The following is a 24,790-nucleotide window of genomic DNA, read 5'->3' on the forward strand; positions in this document are numbered from 1 at the left end:
ACGCGCACATCTTAGAGCAGGGTCGTCCAACCCGTGGCCCGCGGGCAAGATGTGGCCCGCCAAGGAGTTCCGAGTGGCCCGCGCTGTATTTTCGGAATTAAATAAAAAAAGTACAACTTCTATTTTTCGAGTGATGTAGTTAATATGAAGATTTGATACAAACAATTTGTTATTTTTCCTGAAATGCGCTCTGCTGGCCCTTTCAAACGAACCATGAGTGCCATTTTGAATAGAAACCAACTGGAAGATATCGATACATAAATAGTCGCTTACACCCTTGGGCAGAATGGCAGTTTTAATGACCTCATTATTTGGCAGCACTTACTTGTACAAGCAAGTTTTTTCACAGATGAACCATGTCAAATCCCCTGTGAAATCACTAATTTCTGACAGTCATATGGAAAATTCGCTTCGCATTGCTACATCGTCCATCTCAGCAAATATTGACAAACTTGTTAGCGAAAAACAGTGCCAAACTTCACACTAAAATGTCTACTTTTAGAAAAAACTTGGTTGACTTCACTGTATCTTCGTTTTTTTTATTGTTCTTATTATTGGAAAAGTTTGGTGCAAGGGTTTTGTTTGTTTTTTTATTAACTTTTAGTCAGTGTAGCAAAACTAGAACATAATTACCATGTGGCCCACGCAATTAATAGTAAACTAAATATGGCCCGTCGGCCAAAAAGGTTAGACGACCCTGCCTTAGAGGATAGATTTACTGCGCACAGATGTATTTCGATGTAATGTAACAATGTTCTCGGTTGGCAGGTTGAGAAAGTTTGTTGTTGGCCCACCCATTACCCAGTTAGAACGCCAAAATTTCTTCTTGGGTTTTTGCACAAATATTTGTCACTTCCAAAGAGTGCGCACACACCAAAATTTCTGCGCACACATACTACAAAAATTAGAGGGAACATTGCAGCTGACTATGCCATCTTGTTTCGTCGGCCATGGGAGTAGTTCACCGTATATTAGATTGCGATGAGCGGATGAGATTCAGCTAACACATCAACTTGAATCAGCGTAATATTCGTTTAATCATATATTTTTGTTGCATAGCATTTCACGGAATGCGATGTAAAACTGAAACCGAATCGGTCATTTGTATCATTAAAAGTCGTTGTTGCAGGAATCCCAATACAAGCATAAAGTATATTAAACGTATTTTCATACTTGGGCCGATCAACTCTGATGTGCATTCTTCTAAGGCCCATACATAAGTGTATGATATTTGACCACGGAATAATTGCTTTGTGGCCTCATAATTCCATTCGACGTGACAATAGATAATTAATAATGCTTCCAGTGACGTCATATTGAGATTGCCAAATTAATGATCGATAGAGGAATGAATCGGTTTTATTTTTATTATGACCGTTGACTTTTTGGATTTTGGCAAAATAAATGCAAAAGTGCTACGACTCGCCCTACTACACGGTATTGCCGACGCTTCAGTAAAACATATGATAATTCTTTCTTTTGCAATTAATATTTGTGTCGCGTGCCGGATACTAAATGTGATTACTTATATTATTATATTGAGTGGTTAATTTACTGCACAAAATGCATTCAATGCGAAGTGCTTATGATATAAAAAAAATGGTAAAATACCCTATATGGAATACTCAATTGCAAATTGATGTTTTCTCATTTTTTTCCGAAATCCTCAAAAATTTTGCGATAGCGCTGATGAACGTCCATGTAAAAATAAATGAGTAATGCAAATAAAAAAACATGCAAACAATTGTCGGTGTCGTGATAGCGTGTGGCAACCGACTCCCTCGTGGGTAGTTCCCACCCTCACCGGCTCGTTCAGGGTGTGATAATTTGAACAGGCAAGAAAAGTCGTTTTTCAAAGATTCCAGTTCTTACAAAACAAGATGCTGATACAAACGGGTAAACCACGTGAACGGTAAAACGTAACATACGAGTGAATCTGGCATACGAGTGAATTATTTTTCGGAAATTCACAAAAAAATATGTGGACAGCGCTGACGAACTTTATCAAATGATTCATGTAGCACTCTTCCGAATAGTCCACCTAAATGCATCGTGTCTTAAATACAAATATTTGTGGTCACGGTGGTTCTTTTTTGATATATTCCACATTTTGCCTAGTTTGGAATTGTTTCTTCCACCCTCACTTCGAATAAAAAAACAGCTTTAGTTGTTCAATCTTTAGATAGCTAATGTTGTGTGCCAGCCGCACTTCTGTTTTTGTATAGTTTGCGTATTTTATAGTGTGTGCATGAATAACCATTATAGTAATAAAAATAAAGGATATTATAAGTTGTATTGCAGCAAATACAAAGCAAGATTCCTACACAAGAAAGACTAAATTCCTCTCGGGGGAAGAATTCGCCGGTCAGCGTGTTTGACCTAATTGCGACGTTGCAGGGGGATCTCTGGTTAAAATTCCGCATCCACAACATCGCTTACGGTGTTATAAATTTATAAGTAGGTAAGACCTCTCAAAACATTCTTTTCTCACTTAATCACAGATTGCCTGAACCTTCTTTGGAGTAGAAGGTTGAACACATATCCAAATATTTCGACCCTAGTAAATATCAGTGAGCAGTTCAAGTCAATATGGTCTGAAAGCCGGTCTGAAGTAGTAAATGCCACAATTGAAAAAAAATTGAGATAAAAAAATTCCTTCGTTTCGAAGGTGCACTAATACTAAGTGCATAAAAGTTCTTAACCTATGACGACGATCTGTTAAAACTTTAGCTCGGCAAAGAAATTGCGTCACTGTACCTTGAAGTTGATAAATGAAGAACAACTTGAACGAAACAACATGTAATTACGGTTGAACTAAACCCAAGAACTAACTAAAAACATTGAAACTGGCAATTAGCGATGTTTGTTTGCAGAAATCTCAAAATAAATCTTGTCCGGAATCCAATTGTTTTCGTTCAAACCTGACATTAAGGAAACGAGTTCAACATTAATCAGGAAATTTTCGTCATCGGCACTGTATGTGTTACGCACAGTACCAAGCGTTTTCATTCATACATAACTATTTATTTATTACACAGCATCTAGCGATAGATGAAGAGTTCGCGAGGTGGTGAACAATGGAATATTCAATTGCTGACGCACGATCCAAGTATTGCGAATAGTTGGCTATTCTTGTCGTGTTTTTATGGGAGTTTGCACCATCTCGGGCCCGCAACAAAATTTGTAAGGAAAGTTTTACACACAATCACTGAGACGTTAAAAGCTACACACACGACAAAGATATCAGCAGCTGCCGTGAGCTTTGAAACAATCCAAGAAGCTACTAATTTCTTTTAGATTTTTTTTTCATCAAATTAGAAATTTACTTGCCAATGTTGGTCAAAAAGAGAATCTGCAATTACAAACGAGCACATTGGACCAGCGCAGTTACACCAACAGACACCAGTTGATTTATGCAATGCGAGTAGCAAATGCCTTGGAATGAAGCACTGGGTCTTCCTGTTATCAATGTATGTGTAATTGACCGCTTATACAAACAAGCATTAACAGCAAACACAAAATATGACATATAGACTAAAACGCTGGATTTATTTAAACCAAAGCGGTGCAAGATTCCGTCTCTGTATTATCCCATTATTTTTAATTTTTAACGGCACTATTCGCGTTTCCGACGTTGTGTTACGTGACTAAGTCACACTGGGATGAAAATTCGTCTGGCAGTGATTCAGAAACGTGATATTTTTCATTGGTGCAGTTTTTCATTGGCGCAGTGTTGTGATGAAAAATTTAAAATGCCTGCCAGCGGTGAAAAGCAAGGCTGGTTATGAGAAAATCTAAGAAAACGGACTAAAAAGTTAGATAACAGTATGGTAGTATGAAATATTTTTTAGTTTAGTCCACAGGTCTGTTATTAAGGGCCTGATATATAATTAAACTTATTTGCCTAATACAAGTCATACAACCATTAATTTTGCATTCCAACATGCGATGGCTATAATTATCCCGATCATAGTTCATGGACGCGATCAACTTCCGGTCGAAACTGGACGTCACAAGTGGATTTGCAGAACTTTGTCGCAAATATTTCTCAAAACTTTTTTATATTTTTTTGTTAAAACAATGTTATGGGCACACATTTAGAAGTGAAGGAGTCTAATCCCTAAGAAATGTTATGATCGGCCACTAAAATGCCGAGAACCGGTAATCAGTAGCTTATTTCACACATGACTAACACATTGTACATACAGAATATAAAAAAAGATAAAAAAAAATGCGTTCAAGTGTGAAGGGCGACGCGATAAATCATTAATAGTGATCGAGCAGCAGCGTCACCTATGAGGAAGTCTACTTAATTAAGTCGTAGAGATAAAAGCTTTTTCGAATCCGCTCGCTTATTTTTGTCGGATGTGCGATCAGATTATCATGCATTTCAATCGCGCCGACCAGATGTATTGACCTCGTTAAGTCAACGTGAAAAACGTTGGTAAAAACAAATTACATGAAGAAACTTAAAAGTGATTAGCTTGCGTTTTCGCTTTAATTATTTACTCTGGTACTTTGGAAAGGATTGAGTACCGAGAGTCATGGATTCGTCATTTACGTGACATCATTGTTACGTAACGCCTAATTAGAAGCGCAAATATGTGATAAAAATTGTGCAAATCAGTTAACTGCCTCTGTAAAATGTATTCAAATAAGCCTGAGGCTCAAAATAGCTAGAGGTTTGCAATATTGGAATCAAGTTGTGGTTAAATTTGGAAATTACGATGTGTGACGATAAATTATTTGAGTTTCGAAATGGTAATAAGGTTCCAAGTATCAATGAGTAACGACCTAATTCGATGCCATCATTTCTGAAACTCAAGGGCGTAGCATGTGCGATGTATGTATAAACTTAGTATGCAACAGCTTGCATTTTTGCAAATAAAAAATCAAACTTTGAATACAATGAATTGCAACATGCAATCGAATCCGGCGTTTCCAAATAATAATCATATTTTCGTGCAATCGATTAGGAAGCTTGCCAACTGAGAGTCATTTGCATCCACTTAGACGTCATATCCGGTTTTAGACAATTAATCAAAGTTGAATGGATGCGAAACTTATCACTCTAGTCAAGTTATTTCTCACAAACAAGTAAAAATCAATCGTAGACAAATTACGAGAAAAAGTAATTACGCAGTTTTGCTAAGCAAGGAGAGCCACGGGTGAACTGAAGCTGGTTATCGAGCAGCGACACCCAAGGTTCTAATAACAAATTGAATCATAAGGAAATTCTCAGTTTCATTTTACTATTATGCGTTCACCCAAAACAAGGCTCTGTATAGGCAGTCGCTAATGTGTATGAAGCTGAAAGCCCAGTAAGGAATATTCGTTTCGGCATCGTTTACCAAAGTTGTCACACCTGTGTGAAGTAGTTGGCATGGTAATAAATCTGAGATCACCAGTTCATGTCGGATATGGGAATGGTTAACCACTTATTATCGACCATCGGTCGTCACAACGACGAGTCCAGGAATATACTATTTGAGTGCTGTCGTGTGGCGGAGGGTTCCATCACATTTGAACCTAGGACAATTGCACCTGCATACTATTGCAACTATAAAATTATTTTTTTGTTTTACGGATATTTGATCCCATACTAACCCTAACCCATGGGTTTTAGCACCCGCATATAGATTGAACCCGCGGATATATGGGTGCAAATGTATGGGTTCAAATGTACGGTCACCGTGGCGGAGACCCCAAAATATATGAACGTAATTATTTATCGAGGCCTGAAAAAGCACCTCGTTACGGGTATTAAATAGTCATTCACGGACAAAACGCAAGTACCAAGAACGTTTTAAAATATGACAGAACCCTGTAATACGTTTCAAGTATGAAGTATTCTGTCGGAAAGGGGAATAGATCCCGTAAATACCCAAAGAAATTGCCAACGTATTTAATCTAAAGAGTTTAAAAATATATATACGTTTTTCTCAGTTTCTCAAAATCATGTTTTTCAAGTTTAGCCTTTTTGGGTTGAAGCTCATTTGCGTAGTGGAAAGATTGTTCATTGGCGACATCCCGCGGCTATTGCATATTTTAAAACATGAACAAAACGAAAGTTAAAGTTGAAATAAAATTTTCATTTAAACTGATTTGACAAAGGTACCGGAGCAAAACGACCGTGATGCCAGTCATATACTTAAGCCAGTAATTTACAGTCCGTGTCCCGCGGACTCGAAGAAACTCAAAAACCGAATTCGACAGGCACCTTCAGGTTTTGACTTAGAAAGGAAGAGAAGAAAGCCGATAACGCAGCTCAATCATATGCAAACCATGGCCGTTCGCCATGTTTCAAGATCATCTGGTGTATGAGAATAACTAGACAGTTATTGGTTTCAGAAGCGTGGACTTGAGTGTGGAGAAAGGCGCAAGCGACCAGCGGTAACCACCCTACGTTGGCGACGAGTCCAGCAATTGTCGCACGTAATTATCTTCCACGAGATTCGAACTAACGCAAGGCAATCAGAGGAGCCATAGCAAGCGCATTCCTAACGATTAGTACGATGCGCCATAATATTCTCATTTTGCAAACTAATAAATATTTCGCTTCCGCATGTCAACCGCCAAGAGGTTCCGCGTATAGTGGCCGCTAGATCCAAGCTATGTACTACTGGGCCGAATTTGTACATTGGCGGCAGCGCGGGGTCGCGAACCTATAAACAATTTCCTCGTTAAACTTTAAACCATGCTATAACGAAACTGCAACTCCTATTTTTGTGTTAATTATAACTCGCGTTCGGCAAACAAACTGCATTCAACTTGACATGTCCTTCCGCTTATTACTACAAAACAAACTATGCACAACAACCATTGTTAAGGCATACATCCGTGCGCGGATTATAATAAATTTTATATTTTGTGTATTAAAAATGAGGTCGTTCGGGGGCCGCGGTTTTACGGGCACTGCTCTAGAAAATCGTATCCACCACACTTGAGGTCCTTTACCCGCCAAATAAAAAATGTAATTGTTCCAGAATAAACTCTGTAATAATAGGTACTAAATTTATTCGAATAAAGAATTCGCGAAAAAAATAAATATTGAAAAATCATCGAAAGATACGAACTTTAGTGGAGGCGTTTCTGGCTTAATCAGACAGTTACAGATATATTAGAGAAAAGAATATTGTCAGAATTTACAATACAATAGGTGTGATTTTCGAACAGGATTCCACCACCACAGTTCAGGGTTCCACAAGTTTAAATTCAAATCCAAAAGTCTGGATCATCATATGTATATTGTTTATATATACTCAGATACACGGGCATACCATAATCATTGAATAAGATTGTTTCGCTGGTGTTTTGAGAAATACTTCCAGGTGTTCCACGTCAAATTGTTGTTTCACATTTTTTTAGCATATTTTATGAAATAGATATACACATAATAAATTGAACATAGGTTTCTCGAGCCCATGGAGTGATTGGTTGGGGCTCTGCTCCATCAAAAAGGTTGAAAACGTAATTAGGAGATCATGAGCTTGGAATGAAAGAAGGCTTCAAGTAGTTCAATAAAAGTAATTCATACGGACCTGAGCAGTGATGGAATTCAGCCGATTCGCACCGGTTCTATAGAAACGTCTCACAGAATTTTATGAGATTAGCGAACCAGTTAGCATTACTAATAAAAAAAGGGAGAAAACCAGCCGAAAAATATGACTTTTGTAGTGGAACGGCTGACAAAAAATTCGAATCCCACCACTGGACCTGAGTACTTGATTTGTGAATGAACCAAACTTGTGGATCAAAGAAATATTATGTTTATCCGGCCATTTATGTTCTTAATATTGTCCAATTCAAACATTATTGTGACTGCTGGGGTCGCACGCAAATGGACTAGGAAGTAAACAAGGGCGAGGGGTGATGATTACTCCTGTTGGCTTGCCAGAACTGTTGGTTAGTCAATGGACAGACTAAAGCAAACTATCTTTATTTTTATAATTGATATGGTATTATTCTTGTAACTGCTGTCGCATGTTAGGTCAAAAGTGTCAGCAAACAAGTGCTTAAAGTGGTTCAACCACCCCAACTCTATGTACTGTATTACTGTCCAGATATGAGTACTTTTTGTTAAGAACTCCAATCTTAGAACTGCTGTTCTGAATCCACCTCTGTCATGAATCATCATCAAGCACAATAACGTTATTCTTTAACCTTGGTGAAACTCCTTCCAATAAATGTTCAAGACCTTTGCCTCGTTGTAGAATTCGGTTTGCCGATCTGTGGGAAGTAAATGACAACTTTTCAATCAGAAGCCTTTATTCAAGATCTGGAATGATTGTGAAATTCTGATGACTGCATGACTTGTGGAGATCCATAAATCGCTAACTGTACATTCAATTTCTGATATTTGTGTTGATAAACTCACCCAATGTTACAGACTATATGATACAAGTCAAACAGCACCATGTACAGACACTTACTAGCTCACAAGTGAGCAACCAGCTACATACATGAAGTTAATGCCTATGGCCACTGTGTGCCTTGCATTAACAACAAATGTTTTATTCATATTTTTGAACTAACTTCCCAAAGCCTGAAGCCAAAATCGTAATTTTGAATGATTCAGAGAGAAACTATAGAAGATTATAATCAATACCAAGATGTTCGAAAAAAATTCGAAGAGCAATGACTGAGTATTTTCAACAAGCAATCAACGCATGACCAGGTGTTCAATAACAAAAATTTGTTTGGAGTTCAGAGACAGGGTCAGAGTAAATCATTCAGCCTTTTGGTCATGCCTAAGAGCAGAAGTCAAAACCAACCTGAATTGTCCGATAATTCGTTCGGCTGTGAGGTCCTGGTGCACAGCTCGTGCAGTGTTTGTTAAATCAAACGGTTCTTCTATCTTTATCATTCTGCCCCATTCCTTACCAGTTGACATAATTTCATCTATGTACAGGGCCTGCAATAGGACTCGAAGTCAGTCTTGAAATATTTACTTTAAATTTACTAGGACTCAATTAGTACTGCAGGGACTTGTATCCAACACTGGCAATTAGATGAAGTCACAGATTAAACATTTCTTGCACAAAACCTTGGCAAGATTATAATTAATAATTGCAATGTATATAAAAATTCGTTGGCTCAAACTTATGCTGAAATGCCGAGGGCTACTAAAATAGGTAGAAGCATGGTGTTGGTACTCACTCGTCGTGGCGGTGTGGCTCATCGTGCTAAGCGTTAGGAATACGCTCGCCGCCGCACCTCTGATTACTCTGCGTGAGTTTGCAGGTTCGAATCCCATGCAGGGATGAATATGTGCAAGAAGATTGCTGGAATCCTCGCCGTCGTAGGGTGGTTCACGTAACCGCTGGTCCGTTATGGCTTCCTCCACCATCAAGTCCATGCTTCGGAAAAACAAATACCTAACTAATCCTATACCCGACATGAAATGGTAACCGGACGAGAGGCCGTGGTTCGCCATATGGTTAAGCCGCCATATGGTTAAGCCGCCATATGGTTAAGCCGTCTTATGGTTAAGCCGTCTTATCGACTTTTCTCTCCCCGGGATAAATATGAAAACCCACTCAGAAGTAAAGGAGACTCAGTTACAGGAGACCGCTGAAACGCCAAGGGCTATATTGAAATATGAAGTGGAATTGCATGCCTTTAGAGCCAGTTGGCATGACTGCCATGTGATTAAGCAGTACGACTGGGTTTTAATTTACATGGAGGTGGATGAATAAGTACTTTGTTTCATATATTTGGGATTGTTTGAGGTTCGGTTATTTTTACTCCCGAATTTTCATGTTTGATATAGTTGAACTATGTATCTCTAAAGAAATTTGACAATGGTAAGGCGGAACGTTACTGAAATATATTTGTGTTAGTGTGCAGCAAGAATCACATAGGATAGTTATCTTCAATCTTGCTACAGCATCCTTGCATTAAACGAATGAGAATCCACCAGCACAAGAGCATAGAAGAAATATAAGTAGTAAGTCCTATAGCATTAGTTTTTAAAAACTGTTATTTTTTCAGACAATAACAAAGTTCAAAATAAATGTTTTCCAACTAACTCAGGGTCACTCACCTTCCCAAGTCTCACTGACATCACTTGGATTTCAAAATCAAAAGTTTCCGCAAAATATTCGAAAAATTTCTTCAGAAGTTGAGAAAGATTCATCAAGTTTTCTGATCGATACGGTTTCACTCTGTAAATAAGGAAATGGATTTCATTTTTTATCTCAGGAAAAGAAAGACTTAATCATAGAATAGAATGTACATATTTTGCCTGGCGAGTAGAAAGCAGATGGGACGACTTAAGCATATATAGAACCTTGGCCTCTTACTTGGTTGCCATTCCATATCGTGTAAGGAATTAGTTAACCAGTTATTTGTTTCAGATGCATGAACTTGATGGAGGACCAACCAGTAGTTACATGAACCACCATACAGTGGAGATGAGTCCAGCAAATCTTGTCGCACATAATTATCCCTCGCTACATTCAATTCTGTGAACCCACTTAGTTCTATTACTAGTCCGAACTATCTGTGTTAGTCAGGTTAGCCCCCTGCCCATAGGTTTCAGTCCCTTTACACAACTTGATGTAAAGTAGGCGAACAAAAGTAGTTACCTCCGTATTCGTACACACACTTCTGAAGCACCATTAATAAAACTGGCCACGAGTCGCAAGACCAATGCAAAGATTGAATATGTGTTTTGTGATCACTAGCAATATCTCTGTTGAACAGGATCCGATTCAAAACCCTCCTGGTACTACACATTTAAATTTTTCTCCAAATTGTTTTCAGAAGAGTCAATTTGACTGAATTTCCTGGATAAAACAAAGTTTGCAAAAAACTCACCGATCTCCATGTGAACCGACATTCATGACAGGAGTTGTCGGCCGAAACAATTCCGGATATTTTACTTGCAAACTTGGTAGAACCGGGGGATCCATGCCACACTGTCAGAAATAAAACAACTCGATTTTAAGCAAAGTGTAATCAGACACTATTCGTTGTGTGCAAGTGTGGGAGCTCCCGAAATTTATATCAAGTTGGCACACATACTTCAGGAGTGCCAAAATTTGTATAGAACAAGTCTAACAGACTAGAAAAAAATACAAAAACAATACAGAATTCTAAAATTATGCAATTTTATGCAAGATTTGTGCTATCGATTGGACTTGTACAAGACTAACTACTCATCTTTCTTTTACGCTTTTGTGCCGGTGATTCCATATGTTTATGAGGCAAGGATGCTGTAGCAAGAGTGAAGATGACTAATCTATGGAATTCAAGAGTCATCTACCTGAAGGAAGTGAACGACCATTAGAACGAGAGAATAACTGTTCATGGTTCCTTGGCTGGCGTCGTTGATTTTACGTTGGTGGGCCCATTCCTTGATGATGAGTGCCAGGGGTTGAACTCTGAATAAGAGATAAAATATCAGTAAGAATCAGAAGCCGGGATGCGAAGATTAGCTTCAAACATGTTTTCACTGGTGTCTGAATCCTTATTCTCAAACTTCCCAAAGTCAAAGTCAGAATTTTGATTTGCTAAAGGTCAGAATTCTGATTTGCTAAAGGTCAGAATCCCAGGAACTCAATAGAGATGAAATATGTCTTAACTTCACCACAAAAGCATTAATTATACTAAGCGTTCCTAGCAGTCTTAGCTTGCATATCCAAATTTTTGCATTCCGGCCAGTGGATCACCATCAAATTTGTTACTTTTTGGGTCAGGTGGTGGGCATGACATTCCAACCTGTGATTGCAACACAGACACTAGTTATGAATAGATAAGAATGGAATCCATCTCATTTATCTCGGATTGAATCCAATACGCCAGGGTCGGCCAACCTTTTTGGCCGACGAGCCATATTTAGTTTACTATTAATTGCGCGGGCCACATGGTAATTATGTTCTAGTTTTGCTACACTGACTAAAAGTTAATGAAAAAACAAACAAAACCCTTGCACTAAACTTTTTCAATAATAAGAACAATAAAAAAATGAAAATACAGTGAAGTCAACAAAGTTTTTTTCTACACGTAGATATTTTAGTGTGAAGTTTGGCACTGTTTTTCGCTAACAAGTTTGTCAATATTTGCTGAGATGGACGATGTAGCAATGCGAAGCGAATTTTCCATATGACTGTCAGAAATTAGTGATTTCGCAGGGGATTTGACATGGTTCATCTGTAAAAAAACTTATTTGTACAAGTAAGTGCTGCCAAATAATGGGGTCATTAAAACTGCCATCCTGCCCAAGGGTGTAAGCGAATATTTATGTATCGATATCTTCCAGTTGGTTTCTATTCCAAATGGCACTCATGGCTCGTTTGAAAGGGCCAGCAGAGCGCATTTCAGGAGAATGAACAAATTGTTTGTATCAAATCTTCATATTAACTACATCACTCGAAAAATAGAAGTTTTACTCCTTTTTTTATTTAATTCCGAAAATACAGCGAGGGCCACTCGGAACTCCTTGGCGGGCCACGGGTTGGACGACACTGCAATACGCTAACTATCGGCCCCATAGCTCCCCCTCAGAGCATTCAAAAACCTTTTCTTCTGTCTAGTAGAGGGTCGAGTGCTAACTCTGGTCACTTACTCTTGGCCTAACATTTTTCAACATGGTAATACTTCAATCATCAAGAAAGTTAAAATCGCGAAATTAACATTTGAATTTGCAAATTTGACGCTTCACTTGACAATGGCGAAGACGCCGTGCAAAATTATTTATGCATTCAAAGAAATTAGTTCTTCACAAGACACGATCGGAAACTTACCTCGGATCCAACATGGCGTATCGTTTCATCAACTCAGTGTTTCTGACTCCGGTCAAATTATTAACGTTTACGTCGCATTCCATCCCGGAATATGAATCCGTGAACTTCAGTATAGGGACCTGAAAAAGGAAGTGGCCGCATAATCTTACTGCACACTAGCATAAATCTGTATGCATATGATGCAAGGATGCTGAAGCAAGAGTAAGGAAGATTATCTATGTTATTCAAGAGTTTTGTTGCACACAAAAACAACATTTTCCTTTGAATGCAATCTTATTTCAACTGCTACAGCATCCTTGCATTATATGCATATGAATGCATTAGTCGTCTGAGACATAGAAAAACGAATAAGTAGTTAGTGCCAAATAACACCAATTGCTCAGGGGCTGGGCTTTGGAGTTATTCCCACAGAAATACCAAAACCAACTCATCTATCTTGTTGTGCTAGTGGATCTGTATACTTATCATGGGAGGATGCTTCAGCAAGAGTAAATAGGACTATTCTCATAAATTCCATAGTCTTGTTTCTGACTGATATATTTCAGTAATGTTAAGACTGGATGAGGTTGACTTCTTCAGACAAACATATTTAATTACAGCAGCAACGTTGCATTATACACATACGTATTCACCAGTGCAAATATATAAGAATGAATAGCTGGTACAGGAATACATTTGCGCATTAATAATATACAGTGATCGGTTCTCCCATAGTGTGTGTACCAGCTACCAGGCAATAGTTTTATTCTGATTTTCCCTATTTTTTAGTTCTATTACGAAGTATGTTACACTGAAACCTTCTGAGCATATTGTAATTATATTAGATTGGACAGTAGTTTGCAACAACCTCAGTGGCCACTTACCTTTGCTGGTATAACCTGCAACATGCGAGCAAATGGTGCTTTTCTGAGTAGCTGTTGAACCTCGTATAATGTTCTCATCACTCTACGCCGATTCTGTAGGAGACAAAACTGATGTTAGAAGATAGGTGAATATATGGGATGTTTTCTCAGGTTCAAACAAGGCTGTACATGAGCACCCACTTCCCATAGACCTAACAACTCAACTAATATCGTCTTGACAAGATTATAGACACACATTCGAATAATTTTTTTTATTCTACTCTTATGGTGGCAGGAATGCTTGAAATGAGATGTTTCGTTACATAACTTCTCCAGACAAAACAAGATATGACTTATGCTATAACCCAAACAAATACATTTGCTATTTCCTGTTATTCCTATTTATCACTCTAATACTATCTTGTTCAAGCATCCTTGCACCGAAGTAAAATTGAAATAGTTTATGTTTTGATTTTGGTTAGTGCCTCATGTCCATTTTTAGGTTTGTGTAATATATGATTTACAAAATCGAGATTTAATCAAAACCTCAATATGAGATATAAGCTAATATGGTTTATCTGCAGCGACATAGCACTTTAACAATAGGCAATATCCTAGAATTCTCAAATTATCAGTGGTTTTGAAATGATATTCTGGATATTTACATGGTATCCACGTATTTTCAGCGCTTTTGTTTTGAATAAAACATACTTTTGCCTTACTATCTATAATTTGCAGCATATTGTTACTATTTGTTAGCTAGTTATTTTTAAGATGGTGCGTGTGACTTGACAAATTCTGAGAAGGGGGCGCGACTTGAAAGATTTGAACACAACTTGATTATTTTTCAGCTGTCATATCTCTGGATAATAATAGAAACGTAAAGACATACCGCTAGCTTTTCCTGATATTTATCAATGATGAGACAGAAGTCGGCATCACTTGTGATTCTACCAAATCCATTGATAGAAGAACCAACAAGTACTAACTTGCAATCTTTTCCTGATGTTCGATTGATCGCGTTCTCAAGAGCCTGAAAAAATGTGAAAGTTTTAGCCTAGAAATATAGCTGTAATTTTTATGTGTTTAATCAGGCTTTTCGATACATACAAGACAAGCAGCAAATAAAAACTATCGATACAGAAGATCTAAAAATTTTGATAAATAATAATTAGTTATATATATCCTTGTGTGACGTCGACGTGTCTTTGAGAAAAAATATAATATTGATTTGCAGCAAACCCTCTGCCTATCAGTAAGTATACTGTGTCAGTCAGTATCTATGGGAACAATGCCATGGTTAGACATAATAAATATGTTGTCATCACAGGCTAAAAAACTTGGATTCTAATTCCATACCCACAGGCCACAACCCCACCCATTGTTGTAATAAGTCTATAAGAAAATTTGAACCTGAAAGCTCCTTACTAGGGCTGTCCAAAACCGAGCGAGAGTGGTCTAAGCTCGAAGCGCCGCCGCTTGCCCGATAAAAAACGTCCTGCAAAGGTGGTTTCCGCTTTCTGTACCTAATTTTAGTGATTGAAAATTAGCCGGTAATCGATTTGAATAAGTTGCGATTCGATTTCGAATATTTGGTTCGCTTGGACAGCCCTACTCCTCACCTGCCATGTTTCTCCGAAAATAAGACAGGGTTTTATTTCAATTTTCTTATGAAATATAACACTGGGGATTATTTTCGGGGATGTCTTCTACTCTCATTTATCCAAAACGAAATTACAAAGTAGAGAATTACGAGATTTTTAAATATACGAAATATGAAAACTGATCAACTAGGTCTTATTTTAATGGGAGAGCTAATATTGAAATCATTTTTGAGATTTAGGCTAGGTCTTAGTTTCGGAGAAACATGGTATCAGAAACGGCTTCATATACAGTGCCCGATTCAGAGTAAAAAAAAAGCATGACCAAGCGTTGTAAATGTCGCTCACTTCAATTTCTTGACCCTATATCTTTGTTACATGACAAATCTATTCTTCTTAAAGTTAGGACACATTCCAATCCATACAGACTCACCGATTGCAGTTGTTGCTTTTTCTTCAAAAAATTTTCTTCTTGTCTGTTTTTCATGTAAAACTGATGAATTTGTTCAGAAAACTAAATAAAACAAACTCAGTAAGTAAAAAAACGAAACATTGAAACAAAAAAACTAGCAAAAAGCAATGACCTTGTATCGCCGTACTAAAATGAAAGTAGCTCTTGTCACAAATTTTAAAAAATGAAATTTTTGATCTGTTATTATACAATTAGTGAAATCTTTAAGTCTGGATTTCAAACTATAATTGTTCAAGTTTTGATTTTAGGTTGAACACTAAGTATATTTTCGCACTGGACTGTACGAATCTAAGAATTATGAAAATGTGTTTTTTTCAAAACCTTGAAAGGTGGCATAGGCTACTTTGATTCTATGTCGAGATAATCGCATTTGCAACCCTGGGACGATGTTCATGACCTCGAGTTTTCTCATTAGTAAACATTGTATAACATAATACTTGTCATTTTGAATGTTTGATGCATTTTTTAAAAGTGAGATAAGGTTTTTATGGGAGAGCAGGGGTATTGACAGCATTTAAATGAAGGTAACTCGAAGGTCATGTAAGTTTGAGAACACTGGAATAAACACTTTAGTACTCACTGAGTCAGATATAAATAATCTTCTTGTCTCTCGCAATGAGAAAGGTTCCAAGGATTCAGGTTTATTGTGGTTTTGGTCATAAGATGCATCTTCTAGTCTGACATGTTTCCTGGGGGGTTCTAAAATAATTAAAGAAAAGTTTGAATGTAACATACTATCCTGGTTCACCACATATCCATAGTGTAGGTGCTGCACTGGCAATATTCCAACTTTTAATAAAAAAAAGCCCCTTTCGTATAGTTAAAAGCTGTGGTAAAATGATTGATTCAAGGCAGATAATCAGTACCGGTATGTGTAATTAGGATACTGAACCGAATCGTTACTAATATATGAATATGCACATGCTTGGAACTGTGACAATTAGTAACATTTGGTGGTATATAGAACACAAAAAGAAAAAGCATGAAATGTTTAGCGCTTCAGAAATATGTTCCAATATGGAGGTAACTAATTTTGTTCGCCTACTTTACATCAAGTTGTGTAAAACGACTGAAACCCATGGACAGAGGGTATATTCACTTGGCTATCACAGACAGTCAAGAACTCGTAATAGATTTAAAATAAAAAAGAATAAAATTATGGCCTAACCCGAACCTGGTACACATACTACGGATGTACCAAATGGTAATAATGTCATTTCAATGCTGTGGGCCATATTAAACCGTCAGTCGGGCCGTATTTGGCCCGCGGTTTGGGAACCCCTGATTTAGTGGATTACCCTGGTGGTTCAGGAGTTTCACTATGTTGGCATTGTAGGTTCAGATATCGAATTAAAACCTTATCAAGGCTTTGGGAATTTAAAAATCCAAAAGTTTTGTCTCTTCCAACTAATTTGTAACTTCTCACATATCATTAGCTGCTTCTAAAAGGCCTTGTTCAGAGTGAAAGACATGATAAGCGTTGTATCTTGAATGTCCAATAATTCATAGCAACTTACCATTGGCATCAAGGCTTATGAAATCAGGTGCTGTTTCAGAAAAAACCTTTCGTTTCAAACCCTGTAAATACAAAGTCATAATTGAGTAGACAGTACAATAACTCAACTAATACAGCATTTTTACTGATTGTATTGATATTATTAACTGCTTCCAATGCTGTTGTTGGTTACGGCTTTCTTCATCAAGTCTATGTAAGTAAGACAATAACCTGGTGAACTATTTTCATACACAACATGACTGGATAAGAGGCCATGGTAAGACATAATGATAAAAATGTCTGACCACTTTAACTTTTACTAGGATAAATATAGAATTTCTTACAACAAAAAACTGAAATACACTGTTTGATTGACTTTATAGATAGGAAAGTTGATTGGTTAAAATTAAAGAGTTGCATATAACTTTCTCTAATACAGTGTTCATCAAACTTATTTCATCACAATCCCTTTGGCACAGCCAAATTATTTCACAACCCTCTGGAACTTTAATGAGACAGGTGTGCTCGCACAAAAGGTCGAATCTTGGCTCTATTTTGGTAATTTTGGCTCTTAGTGCTGATTTCAAACCTCCCATATTTCATAAATATTTTGTTTCAACATTAGTTAGTGTCGAAAAAGACTTTTCGCACAGATAAGATGAGGCAAAAGGAGTAAGTAACTAAGTATGGTTAATTCTGGCAATATTTGACCCCTTTTGCGACCTACTGGGAAGTCAAAACTCCCACTCTGTAGAGTCCCCTCTTCCAACATACTGTTGATAAGGAAACAAGCATGACTGATACCTTTATTTTTTGTTCATTCTGAGAAGACACATTCCCTGGTTTAACTGATTTGTCAAAGTAACGTTTCTTAGATCCAACAGCTTGTGTGGTTTGGTGATGGGTTGGGGCTTTGGTCCGATGAAGGTCTGAGAACCTCATTGGCAATGGTGCGCTGTATGTAGGCTTCCTGAATAGAATAACACGTTAGAATAAAGTGAATGTTTCAAAATTTCAAGATATAGGTATGAGATTATCGCTATATAAGAAACGGTACGAAAGTACCGGTAATAATTATTTTTTTTATTACGACACTCTTCAAACTCTTCTTTCTGACTGAGCAAGCTTCTATTTATGAGAAACTATTTTTGAACAATCTACTTTGGAATGTAGCTGTATCAGAATAGCAATTACGTCAACTATCCTGTGATATATTGATTTTGCCCAACACCTCTTTCAAGGATGTAATAAATCGAGAAGGCAATATACATACAGCTACTGTATATACATATCTTGGGTCTCCTGAAATACGCGCCGTGAAGTACTTAGCATAACAATTTCATTATTATAATATTCCTAACCCCCATTTGAGTACGTCACCAAAAATTACATCACTGCGACGTCACAATCACGTCATAGAGCTTGCTAAAGTATAGCTACGATCGTCCGAAATAGAGTCTGGGATGACTGTAATGAACTCGTCAGCGACCTCTCTCTTATCGGTATAGTCTCGACAAGAAAAATAGCTGGCTCGATTTCGGATGATGATTCAGGTTAGGTTACCTAGGTATGACTTATGCAAAAATTGTTGAGCCAGGCCAACTATAAGTACGTGCGGCGTGTACTTCAGGAGACCCCAAATCTTTATAGCTAATAAATTGTAATTAATATGTAATAAATTGAGTTGATTAGAAAAATGAAGATATTGTTAGACAATGCCAGTGACCGCATGTACAGTTCAGAGAAAAAATTGGGATAAGCGGAATATAGGATTTCAACAGTTGGTTGAACAATGAAGAAACCATTTCTTACCTTGGAGGAGCAGGTCGTTTTCTTTGAACAGAATATTGTTGGAAGTGACTGTGAGAAGGCTGTGGTTGGGTGAAGTTGAATACTAATGAGTCATCGTATGGAGAATGGAAGCCTGGTATGTAAGGTCGCCTATTCATCTTAGTATACTTTAAAAATACTATCTGAATAAATTACAATTTATCAAACATATTTTAATAATCTTGTAACATCAAAAATTAACTATGGCTGAATTGGTATCGCAAGAAAACTCAATCTTTGCTAAATTATACTGCCAAATTACGGGACGTCCGAGCCAGAGATGGCCAATTCGAATAAAGTACTGATTTTCGAATGTATTCAAATATCTCGTCATTCGAATATCGAAATTAACGGTCATAAGAATATCGGATTATTGTGTGATGTTACACATATGCGACACCGCTCTCAAAGCGCCTTCATTGAATGAAAACTTTCTCAATGGAAACTTTGAGAAAACGCATCTCACACACACTAGCACATGCGCGCTGCAAAATTATCTAAATACAAATAGTACTTTTGCCAATAAACTATTAAGGTAATATCATGGTCCCAAGGACAAAGCATTAAAGAACTCCTTTCCATGTGGCCAAATATACAAAGTATACAATTTCAATGAATTTACTTTGTCACAAGTTGCTAATATTTTTTAATGAAAGCTATAAACTATCAAATACTTTGTTGTGTAAATATACTGTTGGTTTGTGGATTTATTCTGATATTTCTATTGGAGCTTATTTCCTATTTTACTGGATATTAATATACAAAAAAAATGTGTATGTATGATTTTAGAATGTATTCGGAATTCCAAATTCAAATATATTACTTAGAAAGTATTCAAATAGTTTAATATTTGGAAATGACCATCCTGGTGCGAGCAATTTTGGTCATTGGACAGCCGCAAATAATTTAGATTCAGTAGTCTAAGTCATGAAACTGCAGAATGGTGTAAAAACTGGTGTAGAATGTAAGCACATGCACACAAATGTCTGTCAAGATAAATATGAAATTCCTATCCAACTTTAAGCCCATTTCAGCATTTTCTTTGCCATAGACCAGGGGTAACCAAACTTTTTTGACCGCGGGCCGGGTATGACTCAAATTGTGTTGAAACGGGCCGGATGAATATTTTTGTCAATGCAATACAATAAATTCACAAATGTTGGGAATATCGCAGAATATAGATCGAGAACATCCTGGGAAAAAAAATTAACAAGATTTCTATATCTAGACAACTATCCAGAGTTTAGCTGTTATCAAAACGTTGCTGTCATGAATTAGAAATGTTACAAAATCCGCGACAAAAAATGTACGCATCACGCTGCTAAGTACCGTTAAGCCGTGTTGAAACACCGCTCATAAAAACGACTGCCTGCTGTAGCTTGGAATTCTATGAAATTTTGACATAATTTAGATAAAATAAACAACTATTATCTGATATTTGAATTTTTTCATTAGCGCATAAATTTCCCAACATTCGACGCTTTTAAAAATTACGCTCCAGTTATACGTAGTGCAAATTAATGATATTGTCTATGGACACCAATAAAGTTTATATGGACGTGTGTATTTCTTGTCTAACTTGATACTTACCAATTTTTATGAAGTTCGTACAATCAGAACATCGTTAATTATTACCTACAATGAACCACTGTCAAACTATCATGCACAACACCAGCGTTTATTTGCGACGATCTTCCGGCGGTGTCAATGACCGTTGCCAGAATAAAATCCTGAAATAGTCTCAATATACCATAGATGTGACGCACATCGAAAGATTAGTGACTGATATGTGTAATTTTTCCGTATTTAGTTCAGTTCTTATCAAAAAAGTAATACAATCATTATGGAAAAAATTGGCTGTCGGGCGGTTAGATTAGTGATTGATATGTGTTATTTTTCCATATTTAGTTCAGTTCTTAATAAAAAAGTAATACAACCATTATGAAAAAATTGGCTGTCGGGCGGTACTAAAATTCCGATATCTCCGTTATATCTTGACCGTTTATTCCAAACTTGGTATTGTTTTCTATTTTCACTCAGATCTTTCCACTGGAGCAGTTTTTATTTAAATCGGATGAACTTCAATTTTTTTGTAACCTATCTACATGAATATCCGCATTAAAGCAGTACAAAAGTTAGTGTGGCTTTTGAAATCAAAGCAGTACGCGAGGGATTACAGTACTGTTAGCACAAAAGTTTATTTTAGCACGAAAAACAAACAGTTTCGTCGAAAGCAAGCGCCACGAGTGTACAAGTATATCGCAGAAAACGTTACCTACTGGTAGCATTCAAAGTCGCAAAAACGAAGTTTTGTTCACAACCACGACTGAAAATCTGTCAGGGTGACAAAAGTGTCTGAGCGGATGCGGAAAGGCCTATTATTACGTAACTTTTCTGCATCTTGCCGATTGGCCTATGTTACGAAATAAATAAGGACGACGATGCTCGTGAAAATCTTCCTTGGAAAAAAATTTAGCCATTTTTGCGTGTTATTGCGGACCGGATAAAATGACGCCGCAGGCCGTATAAAATGAAGTCGCGGGCCGTAGTTTAGTGACCCCTGCCATAGAATGATAGATGGGGTAAGGAATGTTTAAAACTTCACCATAGGGTGGCTTAGCCATTTTGCGGCCACGACCTATTTGCGGCCATCAATTTCATCTATTAAATTATTGTCGAAAATAATAACGAACCACGACGATATTTCTCACACGTTATCGTCCACTAATCCCCCATAGCTCTGTGAAATTACTCTAAAATCCCTTTAAAAAAACTTGAAAATCCATACAAATATGGGAGATAAAAAAATGAAACTTGGCAGGTGGGTAGAGTTGCGTTTCTTTTAACCATCTTCAAAGTTTTGCGTTTCTACATTTAAAGGAAAAAGAATAGGGGGGTGCACATTTCGAATACCTCGATAATATCTTCGTCTACCAATTTGCGGCCACCGTGTTTTTGTCTGTTTAATTGCTGTGATGCGGTGCTTTGTTTAGAATTTTACTAGTTATGTTCGAAATAATAGTGTTCTTGAAATATATGACGGTCAGCTTTAACCCCTGGTCGTAGAAAGGTAATTCGAGGTTTAGCGTGTAAAATAATTGCCAATGCACCCAAGGCAGCAAGGTGAAAAAAATTAACAGGTTCGAAATACTAGTTTTTGTTTCATAGCGGTTTGAATGAAATCGTCTGCAGACTGGCTACACCATCCTACTGCAGTACCGGTACTGCCATAGGCCCAGACTGGATTCTATGGCAGGTGCAAGCCCAACTGCTGTACTCCCAGACTCCCCGAGGGCGCTAGCGCTCCGCAAAAATGCACAAAATTTGCAATTGCTCACCAATGTAAATCGGTCTAAATGGTTTTTGAATCAATAATCCATTAATATAAAGATGCCAAAAAATTACAACTCCACAATTGTCGACTAACACTAGCTTGCAAGATTTGGCCTGATCGAAAAGAACGTCTCCTCGCCGTCACTCTGTCTCTGGCCAGTTACGACTCTGATTCCGCATATTTTTTATACAATAAATTTACACGGATGTACTGAACAGTACCGGTACCGGTATCTAAAGTCGCACAAACCATGATTAACTGAATATAGTTAGCCCGCGCATTTTTCTTCTTCGTCTTTGTCTTTGTGGGCGAACTATATTCAGTTAACCATGCACAAACACTGTCAAAATTAGTATAAAATAATGTTTGGGGTCAAAGGTCAAACGTCCATTTTGCTCTGTTTATCATATTTTTCATCCATTATCTCTACGTTAAAACACTCCCAAAACTAATGACAAAGTATGTCCAATTCACTCTGATTCAACGTATTTTTTATCCAATATATTTACGCGGATGTGCTGAACAGTACCGGTACCGGTATCAAAGTCACACAAACACTCTCAAAAATAGTATAGAGGACTTGCACTGGTCACGTGACATTGTTACTGGACGGCAATAAAACAAAAACGTCCATTTGGCTCCTGTCAGTTGCAAGTCGGATTATACGTTTGCGTTTTGTTTGGCTGTTGAAAATGGTTATTTCGTTGTTCTGTTGGCTGTACGTATAGTATAGACAACGAAATGGATCTTCAGTAATATTCCACTGATTTCAAAAGATCCTGAACGTCGCGCAATGTGGATATCATCTATTGCCTATTGGCAGAACTGCTTGGTGTCAAGTCCAGAAGCCATCTTACTTGTGTTTCACTGTTTGCGGACAGCACTTCGTTGATGGTGAGTGCTAGTGTGCCGTTATCAATTTCTTTAAATATTCACAAGCTCCCTCATTTCAATGGAAAGCAGATGACAAACTACTGTTATCAGTAGGCCTAGGCGTGGGCCTACTTGCAGTTGCAGACTTGACTTGTGTAAGACAGTAAGGAATTAATAATCTAATAATCAACTACTGTTATTAGTAGGCCTAGTTGCAGACTTGACTTGTGTAAGACAGTAAGGAATTAATCTAATAATCAACTACTGTTATTAGTAGGCCTAGGCGTGGGCCTACTTGCAGTTGCAGACTTGACTTGTGTAAGACAGTAAGGAATTAATAATCAATTGCTGTAAGGTATTGTTTCCCTAATTAGCAGGTAATCTTTTACTAAGTGTAAAAGGTTGAATAGATAACTAACGTTTAACACCAGGGGTCATGCAAAAAATAACCAGAATTAAATTGAATTCGCCATCTAGGAATACGCTCGCCACCGCATCTCTGATCACCCTGGTAGTTTCACAGGTTTCAATCCCATGCGGGGATAGTTATGTGCTAGAGGATTGCAGCTCCACTCCCGCCGAGGGTGTTTCACATGACCGCTGATCGGTTACGACCATTCCCCACCATCCAAGTCCATGCTTCTGAAAACGAATAACTGGCTCCCCCCCAGATAAATCCTATCCTAATGGTGCTTGTACAACTGATTCAAAATGTCTTTTTATTGTCATTGGTAAAAAAGATATGCTACCCGGAATCAAATTCATTTACGACTAGTGGCTGTGGTGGGATATGGACATAAATTTCACACTCCTTGATCGTTAGATTTTATGAAAACTCTTATCTGTATCCATTATCTTACAGATATGGGTGCGACCATGGAATAGATGGATGGCAAAGTATAAGTTGCAACAAGACCACAGTGGCACAAGACCTCAGCTTGCGTGACTTGATAATACATCCTCAGTATCCATTTATTGATGCTTATCGTAATGACAAAGTAACTTGTCATTACTGTGGATTGGTGGAGATAAAGTGTCCATTGTGCTTTAACGAAATCAACTTCAAGACGACCCTATCAAGAAAAAAAATTATTTCGGTGGCTCTGGTAGTTAAGGTTTCAGTCTAACGTTGGACACCGATACTACAACCAGATACAGTTGCCAATGAAACTTAAGCGAGGCGTAATATTGCGACTTTGTGATCTGAAGAGAAATTCTGATGGGTAGCCGGCTAGCCGCAACCTTTTGTTTAAAGAATATTATTAGATACGACTTAAGAGTCTAAACTTTTATTTGAGAGGGGTGTAACCCAAGCTAATTTGCAAATAGTATTCATGGTACCAAATGTATCACACACTTTACAGTAATTATAAATTATATTTGAAAAATAAAGCACATCAAAAATGTAATTTTAAAAAACAATTGGTTTTATATGCAGATACTAGGTTGATATTGAGATTGACCATTTCAATGCCAAATTTTCTTTAGTCAAAAGGCACACTTGATTCGCAAAAATTTGTGAATGCGCATTCCATAGGCAGGAGGTTGTGGATCGGTGCTGCTCAGGATGGGATATTTTTGCCTCTTACGTGTT

At 37.4% G+C, this 24,790-nt stretch overlaps 1 protein-coding gene across 1 annotated transcript; it reads right to left on the reverse strand.

The window, feature by feature from the left end:
* Window positions 1–7,000: 7,000 nt before the first annotated feature.
* Window positions 7,001–20,596, reverse strand: LOC120346110 (poly(A) RNA polymerase GLD2-like). The gene is made up of 14 exons (XM_078115280.1): window positions 20,580–20,596; window positions 18,972–19,132; window positions 17,964–18,129; window positions 17,182–17,242; window positions 16,245–16,363; window positions 15,626–15,706; window positions 14,484–14,624; window positions 13,613–13,705; window positions 12,750–12,868; window positions 11,270–11,387; window positions 10,822–10,922; window positions 10,046–10,166; window positions 8,775–8,914; window positions 7,001–8,229 (listed from the first exon to the last, which is right to left on the reverse strand). Exons 2-14 carry the CDS (start codon window positions 19,106–19,108, stop codon window positions 8,124–8,126), a joined length of 1,503 nt encoding a protein of 500 aa, XP_077971406.1. The 5' UTR covers window positions 19,109–19,132; window positions 20,580–20,596; the 3' UTR covers window positions 7,001–8,123.
* Window positions 20,597–24,790: the final 4,194 nt, after the last annotated feature.

This window comes from Styela clava, chromosome 8, assembly GCF_964204865.1.
Source record: "Styela clava chromosome 8, kaStyClav1.hap1.2, whole genome shotgun sequence".
NCBI classification, from domain to species: Eukaryota; Metazoa; Chordata; class Ascidiacea; order Stolidobranchia; family Styelidae; genus Styela; species Styela clava.